Here is an 8,878-nt window from a genome sequence, read left to right on the forward strand (position 1 = left end):
ACTTTTTGAAAATGTACACCTTAAGTACAGTATGTGTTTGCATCTTGCTTTTTTTCCTAGTTTCAAAGTCTTGTCTTTTAATAAGGATAGTTAATATTTTATGTCAGTTATCATAACATATTTTATAGTCATAATTTAGTAGTTCTTTCCTCTGATTTTAAAGCAACTTGGCTTTGTTGTTCACTGACTTTAAAAGCATGCACTCTGTTTCTAGTTATAATTACCAGTCTTATACTTCGGACCTGTTCCCAAAGAAAAGTGTCATTTCCTAAGATTAACTGGATAAGTGGTGTTTCCTCTGGGAAATTATCCTGTTTGCTTGCACAACACATGGACATTCTAGGGCACCTCCGTTCTTTAGAATAGCTGCTTTCCTTCAGCTCACCCATGTGGTGGCTTTTGACTTTCTTATCAGTATCACTCTATGCTTTCCAATCTGCTTATGATACACTTTTGTGGAAAAGATGAAAGAGAAAAATTATTCACTCACATTTACCAATCTCACCAGTTTACATGGATTGTTTTATTCTGTCTTACAGTCCTGTGAGGTAATCACCATTATTGTCATTTTACAGGTGAGGGAAGTGAAGTGAAAAGGATAATTTGTTTTGTTTTAACTTCCTTAATAAGCAATAGTCAGAATTCAAACCCAAGTTGGTTCTTCAACAAATAATTTAGTAGAATGCACTCAAGAGTAAAACTTAACAGAGATCTATACCCTCGTGGAGCTAAGACTGCAGTGAGTAGAAACATAATAATAAAGTAAATAAACCAAGTATGCTGTGGGTCAGGTGACAGTGTTTTGTAAAAAATAAATTTGATCGACAAAAAGGTGTCCAGAGAGTATGGCATGCTTCAGTTTTAAACTGGGATGGTAAGATGGGCTTCCTTGGAAAGTGATCTCACTGAAAGCTTATATTCTTTCTGCCACGCTATGCTGATACTTATATGAGTAAGCTGAAATATATTATTATTGGATTAGTCCCCCCTCTTATACAGCTAGGACCTCATGCTTTGGAGTTTCTTATTCCTGTAAATGCAAGTTCTTCTTCCTCCAAAAAGAAAGCACAGTTTTTATTTGCCATGCTGTTTTCACAAGCCTCACCTCATTCAGAACTCCAGCTTTCTTTACAGTACTTTTACAAGCAATTTCCGTTCTCATTTTATTCATTATGCTTGCCATGGTGTTTTCACATTAGTTAAATGTGCCTTATTTTAAAATGGATGTGCTTTTGAAGATTTTTATGTAAATGGAATTTTTGTGAATAACATCAAGCTTTGAATTTCATTTCTTTTTATAACGTAAGTAATCATGCCATACATGTTCTGTGTTAACTTACTGTTTTTAATTATCAGGTAGTATGTTAAGCCAGGTGGCAATGTGGGAGAGCTTATATGAAATAAACTTGTTACATTCCTTAGTTAAACAAAGCATGAAACAAAAAATGGAACAGTGGGTAATAAATGCCCCCTTACTGTGCTTGAAGCAACATTCACCATGGACACCACAATGTGAAGGGATCACTGGTGAGAATGTCTCATGCCATTTATGCCACAGAGAGAAATGTCATCTAGACCCTGAAGCATTTCACTTAACAGGTTTACCATGCATTGCACACTTCATCAATCACGTGGAAGGTATTATTTGCAGGAAGCTGCTCCTCTAGAGATGCTGTAGGGAAGGGAGGCTGATTGCAGTGCAAGGGCTACAATTAAATGCAAAAAGTAACTTGGAAATTTAATTAACTTCTTCACCCATTCTTACGGATGTTAGATTTCATTTAATCCAAGAACAATTGTTTTTCTTAGACCTTTTAATGCATACATGACAGCAGAACTTTTAAATAATGTCTATTGTACAAATGATAAGTTGGTGTAACTTTAGGCTTTTCCGTGTAATGTGATTGGTATGTTTGGATCTTTTCTAGGTTTGCGACTTGGCTTTTAGCCTAAAGAAAATGCTGATCCGACACAAGATGACGCATAATCCCAATCGTCCGCTGGCAGAATGCCAGTTTTGCCATAAGAAGTTTACAAGGAATGACTACCTCAAAGTGCACATGGACAATATCCACGGTGTAGCTGACAGCTAATGGTAGCTGTAAAGGACTCAAACCATTCACATGGGCTACTAATATGAATCCCAGCTTTTTCTCACCAGATCAACATAATAGAAATAGCCAAAAGTAACTTACTGATGTCACGTTCCTATTTGCACACCATTGGCATCTATAATGCACATGTTAAAGAAAGGCAGAGAAAGAAAGAGAAAGCCTTACTTTTACCAAGAAATAACATAAACAGAAAAAAGTCTGTAGCCTTGCAAAATACGATGTGTGTTCTGTCTGATAAAGTGGAGAAAGAAGCCACGGCTCTCTTGACTGTCTGCCTGTAATGAAGTTTATTGACATATTTCCCCACCAGGCCTTACTTTATTGTTATTTTCGTACATGTGTATATCTGTGTGTATGTGTATGCAACACTGTCAAGTACTGACTATTGCAGCTGGTTATTGCTAACTTAAGTAGTAGTTAAAGTATCCAAATACTTCTTTGCAAATAAGAGTAAGAGTAAACATTTTCATGGTCTCAAGCATAATAGCGTGATAAATACTTGCTATTCTATGCAACAGACCAAGAGTTTCACTTATTTAATAGTTCCATACAACAAATGAGTTTAAAATAGAGATATTTGAGAATTAAAGCATCTATTAAAATATTCTTCATGTTAGAGAATTTTCAGAAATCATTATTTTACTCATCATTCCCATACGGATATTCACGATCTAGAATACTTTTGTAAGCTCTGTACAAGAATAGCTGTAACATTTAAATATTCATCAAGCTGTCCCTCTTGAGTTTATACAGTTCTCTTTAGAAATGAACGATCTACCAATATGCAGAGCTAAAAACAGAAACAAAAGGATCTCCACATTTGCTGGCTGCAAGTGGCAGGACAATAATGTAGCATTACCTCATTAGTTGTGATGAGCAGAACCTTTTCCCTCTCGTTCCATAAAAGTGTACAGTAGATGTCTTGTAAATGTAATAGAATCCTCAGAACATTAACGTTCCATTTTGCAGAAAGATATTTTCCAGAATCATGGCAGTTATTGATTCAGAAACAGTTTTGAATTGTCCTCAATCATGCCACATAATTAGGAACCAGTACAAAAAATAAAATCCGGCAATTGTTACGATTGAAATTGTCATTAATCTGTAAGGAAAATGAGAATAAGAGCATAATTTCTTCCTTTAGATTATATTTCAGTACAATACTTGACAACAATATACAATGAACAGCTTACTTAGGGAGATGATACAATGCGATCTTATAGTGTTGTCAAAATAATCTAGAGTTGCAATGGTGAACCTTTTAGAGCTTTCAATGATACAAATAGCCTGTTACAGCACCTAGGGGAATCCAAAAGCCAGAAAAAGTTAAGATAAAATACAAATCATGAACCACCTAATTGGAACTTGCTGAAAAGAGAGGAACTGCAGTTTTAAGGAACATATTTATTTATGACTGTTTAAGGACAACAGTTATCTGAAAACACAATTCTTTGACCTTATGAACCTCATTTTAGGTTATGTGGATGCCCAGCTTCAGTCTCAAAAGAAACACAAAGGTTTGATATAGATATATTTAAAGCCTGTAAAACTTCTAAATTTGAAACTCATCAGAGATAACTTTTAAAAATATAAATCCTGAAATTATAATTTAGAAGATATATAAGTAAGGTTATATATAGTATTTTGTATCTGATATTAGAGACTGCATTGTATAAAAATAAATTTCAGTCCTGTTTTGCACTATTTGTTTCAACAATCTGTTTTTAGACCAAAGTATCTTCAGTTTATCATGATAGTGTTTCTGGTATCCTTTGAGTATACAAGGACAGCTGTGAAATATGGCAGCATTTATTATTTAAGTGTACCTGCATATTCCTTTGGATGCTGTCCTCTCTATATGGGTTGCTTTGTGCCCTAGTTATGTGTAAAGTGTTCAACTTTAAAGGAGGAAAAGTACCAATCTTGGATAATCTCAGTGAGAGTCATAATTCTTGGGCTGCTGGGAATTTCCCTTAGAACTGTACAATTAATCACCATGCTGCTTCAGAGTAAATTGACCAAGGTAAAATGTAGGGTCTTACCCTGCTGTGGGCTTATGGACAGGGAAAACCTTCAAAGAAGGGTAAAGGGCTACTACAGCACCATCCTCCTCAAAAGACTAAAGAAGCCAAAGCAAGTCCTTAGAATGCAACTTGTATGCTGTCACCTTTTATCCAGAAGATGATCATTTATAAATAGTTACAGGTTTATTAGTCTTTGTGTGCTTTCACTTTTGAGTTGTTTGACAGCAACAGAAGAAAATGTTTTCAGGCTTGATTGACAAATCAGACACTTAATCATAGACGAGTATATAGACAAACTAGAGTGCAGGTACCCACTTGCGAAGGTGGTTTTTCTCTTTCCTGCTGTGTAACATTTTAGCTCAGGTACTTTCTCTGGAAAAGGCCAAACTCGACTCCCATGAAGTCGTAGCTAAATACTTTTATGAAGCATTCAATAGTGTGCATAGGTTTATATATCCTTTTTATAATTGCTATATTTTTCTTTTAGTATTTAAGATATTTGCATATCTTGGATTTCTTATTTCAGAATCACTGACTTTTTTCATTGTTGTTGACTACACAGAAGAACACAAATGTATTTGTTAATGATTCATTCTCGGAGTTCTACAGGGTAGTTAAAAAGCTACTTTGAAGATATGTCTCTGTAAGTGTGTGTGTCTGCCTGCCTGTACTGCCTTTTTATGCAGTGCTTGTCATGCAAGTGCATTTCTTTGCACAAACTCCTTCTGATCTATTGTAGCTGCAACATTGACTGTGAAAAGGGATACACAGGTTCTTAGAGCTTTAGTGTATATATTAGACTTCATATACTATTACTCTTCCACAGCTGAAAGGGAAGCATAGATACTGAAAACAATCCTTTTCTTCCCAAACCTAAGTGTTTCTTCTGCAAACTCATTTTGGGTTGGGAATATATGGAGGTAGGTAGGTAAGAACTAAAGTCTTACCATTAATATTGAGATTTATTTGTATGTATATAAATAGAATACTTGTGACTCTAACAATGCCAATCACTTTTTTATTTTCTTACAGATTTATAATAAATATGTGCAAATTTCTACTAGACTTGGTGTTAGCATTTTATTTTACTATAGAACTGAACTAAGGACTGGGGATTTAGCTCAGCGGCACAGCACCTGCCTGGCAGGTGTGAGGTCGTGAGTTCAATTCCTGGTACTGGAAGACAAACAAACAAACAAAAAAGTAAAACTGAACTAGTACAGTTCTAGCATAAAATCCAAATGAATGCTTTAAAGTTGTTTTTGGTAAAAGAAGAAAATATTATTTTATTACCCCCCAAGCCTCCTGATGTTACGGTTTGTACTTCTAACATTGCTAGATCTGGAAAGTATTAATCATTCTCCTATCTCTGGGACAAAATACCTCACACCTATTACTTAAACTTAAAGGAGGAAAGGTTTATTTTGGCTTATGATTTACAGAGGTTCAGTCTACAGAAAGGCCTGTAGAAGGGGAAAGCTTTCCTGGTAAAGTAAATCTACTCAAGTCTTGGCAATGAGAAGGCAGAGAAATGAGAAAGAGAGCAGTAGCACACCCTTCCAGATCATATTTCCAGTGACTTATCTTTTAACAGCACATTTAGTAATAAATTCATCCTAGATGAATCCACGGATGAGTATAGCACCCCCATGGTCCAGGCCCTTTCCAAACACATGAAATTTGTGGGGATCGTTTTAGATCTAAACTATAACAATCGCTAATATTGAGTCAAGTCAGTTCCATGTCAATAAGAGAGTACTTTCCATGTCCTTCATCTCACTCCTATACATAGCTACAGTAACATGTAAAAAGAAACATCACTAAGAATCAGTTAAGTCAAAGGTTCAGCAGCACCGGTAAGCAAAATTCAGTATTCACAAATACAACTGGAAGTAATAAATGGCTGATATTGATGCTTCTTTAAAAAGATATTTCACTATTTTGTTGTTCCTCTATCCTGTGAGATATCCTTGATACAAGGAACAATCATAATCATCCTGTGTTTCTAAGTAGCTGAGTTAGAAAGGATGCATTCATTTAACTTTGACTTCTCAGAATCAGCAGAGGTCCTAATCCTTTGGAACTTTCTCAGCCTTGATGAATTTACACTTAAAACCCTGCTACTATGTCAGGTTGCTGACTTTTTCTATGAAAGAATAAAAAAGTACTATGGAGTGCAACAACTATATCATCCAAAATGGTGCCTTTGATCTGGTGCCCAGGTATCTTTGCTTCCTTTTAAAAATGTTTAACATAGTAATGAAATAAATGTTTATATTTATTTACACAGTGTATACTATTGTTACCTAAAATAAAAAGTCATTAAATATTTTATAGTACATTTAGTTTCTTAATTATGCAGATGTTTAGGCAATTCTAGATTTTATTTCTTGTAGCCGTGCAAACTTGGCATATGACTTGTCCTTAAGAAAATAGCATTTTGTAAATGTCAGTAATTCATATGCTTAACATTGGGACTATTTGAGGGGAATACCAGGAATCAAACTGAGGACCTTGCAATTGCCAGGCAGGTGCTTATATCACTGAGCTATATTCTCAGCCCTACACTGGGACTATTTAACCTTGATCTTAACCAGTGAAACAGTTCATATGAATATTGCTCTCTTAAAAACTGTATACTTAGCATAAATTAATTTAAAAATTTTTAAAACTATCCATTTGCTTCTTAGAAAGAGTTATTAAATCAAAAATCTCAGCTCACAGTGGATACTTGAACCACTGCATTACTTCACCTTTTGATGTTTCGTCTTCTAAAGAGTACCTAATAATGATTTTTTTCTTTAATTTTTCTATTATCTTTTACTTACTATTGGATACCATGTTTTTGCTTTGTTCTACTGTGATTATTTGAAAAAATTAGACGTGTTTTGGATAAACAAATAATGTTAAAATTTCTCACTTTTCATCCTTTCTGGTAACACTGAACTGAATGCTTTTCACTCTGTGATAAGTTTTTCCTACCTTTCATAGTCTCGTGTGACATTTCAATGTCTGAGTAGGCTTATATTAGAGTCTATATTTAAAAAGACATATAGAACATATTTTAATATATGAAGTTCATCATCACCATGTGTTAACTTGATAAAAGCCTGGCATTATAGGCATAATCCAAGACCCTCTTCCTTTGTATACACCTATGTGCAAGAAGGTAGCTGCAGGTATACAACTGAAAGCAAAAGAGATTCTTTAAAAAGGATTCTAGGGGCTTTGAGATCAAGGGCACTGTACATTACTAACTGTTGAAAGCTGAGTAAATCTAATACTAAACTATTGAACAGATGTGCTGCCTATTTATTTGTCAATATTTGATTAAAAAACAGCTTGTAAAAATAGGAAGTACAGTAGTGAAATATAGAAAATTCTCTCTGTACCTTACTTTCTATGTTTGCAACTCATTTTCTATCTGGCAAATATAGTACACGGCTCTTTTCAGAAAGTAAAACAGTGTCAAGTGTAATTGTCAGTATCACTTTCAGCCTTTCCTGCTCTTGAACCTGGTGTTCATTTCTAGTGTAGTTTCAACTGTTGGTTGACTTTGGTGTAGTCTCCAATTTTTCCATTATCTGTGCTTTGAGAGTTTGCATTGGTTTTCTTCCTGTAGTCAAATTATGATATGCAGGAGATTCAGTTAATCCTTCCTTCAGTGACTATAAAATATGAAATAGGAAGAAAATATTTTAGTTGATTAGGGCACTCTTTGACTAAGTCTTTGAGTTGAGCAGATTGATTTTATACTAAGAAAAACTGTTTATGCCTTTTCTAGGCTACCAATCTTACCTGTAATTGCCCAAACTCAATACAAAGGATATATATCATTGCTTATGGCAGATCCTGAGAGTTGAGTGTATGGATGGAGCCATTGGAATGAAAAGAGGAACTCAGAATCTAAATCCTACAAGCCAAAACAGTGCCAAGAAAGGACAAAGCTGGAACCATACTTTTTTATTTGGAAATCATATTTAAAAATTAGAATAATAGAAATTGTTACTGGCATAAAAACAAACATGTATAGAAAAGTAGAACTATACATGACCTGTAAATATATTCTCATGTGTATCATGAAATGATCTTCAACAAGGGTACCAAGAATGTACAGTGGGAAGGATAATCTCTTCAACAAGTGATGTTAGGAAAACTAGATGACCATATGGAAAAGAAGGACATGGAATCCTTACCTCACAGCATATAGGACAGTACCATATTATGATTTTATTCTCCATGGTTTCATGTGCCCAAGGTCATCCAAATTAGAAAATATTAAGTGGAAAATTCCACTTAATATTTAAATAAACAATTCAAAAATTTTAAATTACACACTGCTCTGAGTAACATGATGAAACCTGCACCACTCTGCTCCCTTTGCTTAAAATGTGAATCATTCCTTTGTCCAGCATATTCACAGCATATTCACTTTCTGTTCAGTAGTCCTTTAGCAGCCACCTTAGTTGTCGTACCATGGTAGTTTTGCAGTGTTTATGTTCAAGTTACTCTTATTTTACTCAATAATGGTGCAAAGCACGACAGTAATTATATGCCCAAAGAAACAATAAAATCCTTCTATATGTGAAAAGGTGAAAGTTTCAATAACAAAAGAAAAAAATTGTATGCTGACAATGCTAATATCTACAATAAGGAGGGGTTAAGAAATTACCTACATTTTGGCCATAGTATATACAATATCTGCTATTTTGCATAATTTTAGACATCCACTAGGGATCT

The 8,878-nt window shown here is 34.5% G+C and overlaps 1 protein-coding gene across 1 annotated transcript in view; it reads left to right on the plus strand.

The window, feature by feature from the left end:
• The window catches only part of Prdm5 (PR domain containing 5), a 196,996-nt gene extending 191,793 nt beyond the window's left edge, over positions 1-5,203 (plus strand). The window contains exon 17 of the mRNA XM_013515254.1: positions 1,929-5,203. Coding sequence (XP_013370708.1) covers positions 1,929-2,093 — 165 coding nt within the window. The 3' untranslated portion in view covers positions 2,094-5,203. The remainder of the gene's footprint in view (positions 1-1,928) is intronic.
• The last annotated feature ends 3,675 nt before the right edge of the window (positions 5,204-8,878 follow it).

Source organism: Chinchilla lanigera, unplaced genomic scaffold (assembly GCF_000276665.1).
Source record: "Chinchilla lanigera isolate Chin_1 unplaced genomic scaffold, ChiLan1.0 scaffold00027, whole genome shotgun sequence".
Taxonomy (NCBI): Eukaryota; Metazoa; Chordata; class Mammalia; order Rodentia; family Chinchillidae; genus Chinchilla; species Chinchilla lanigera.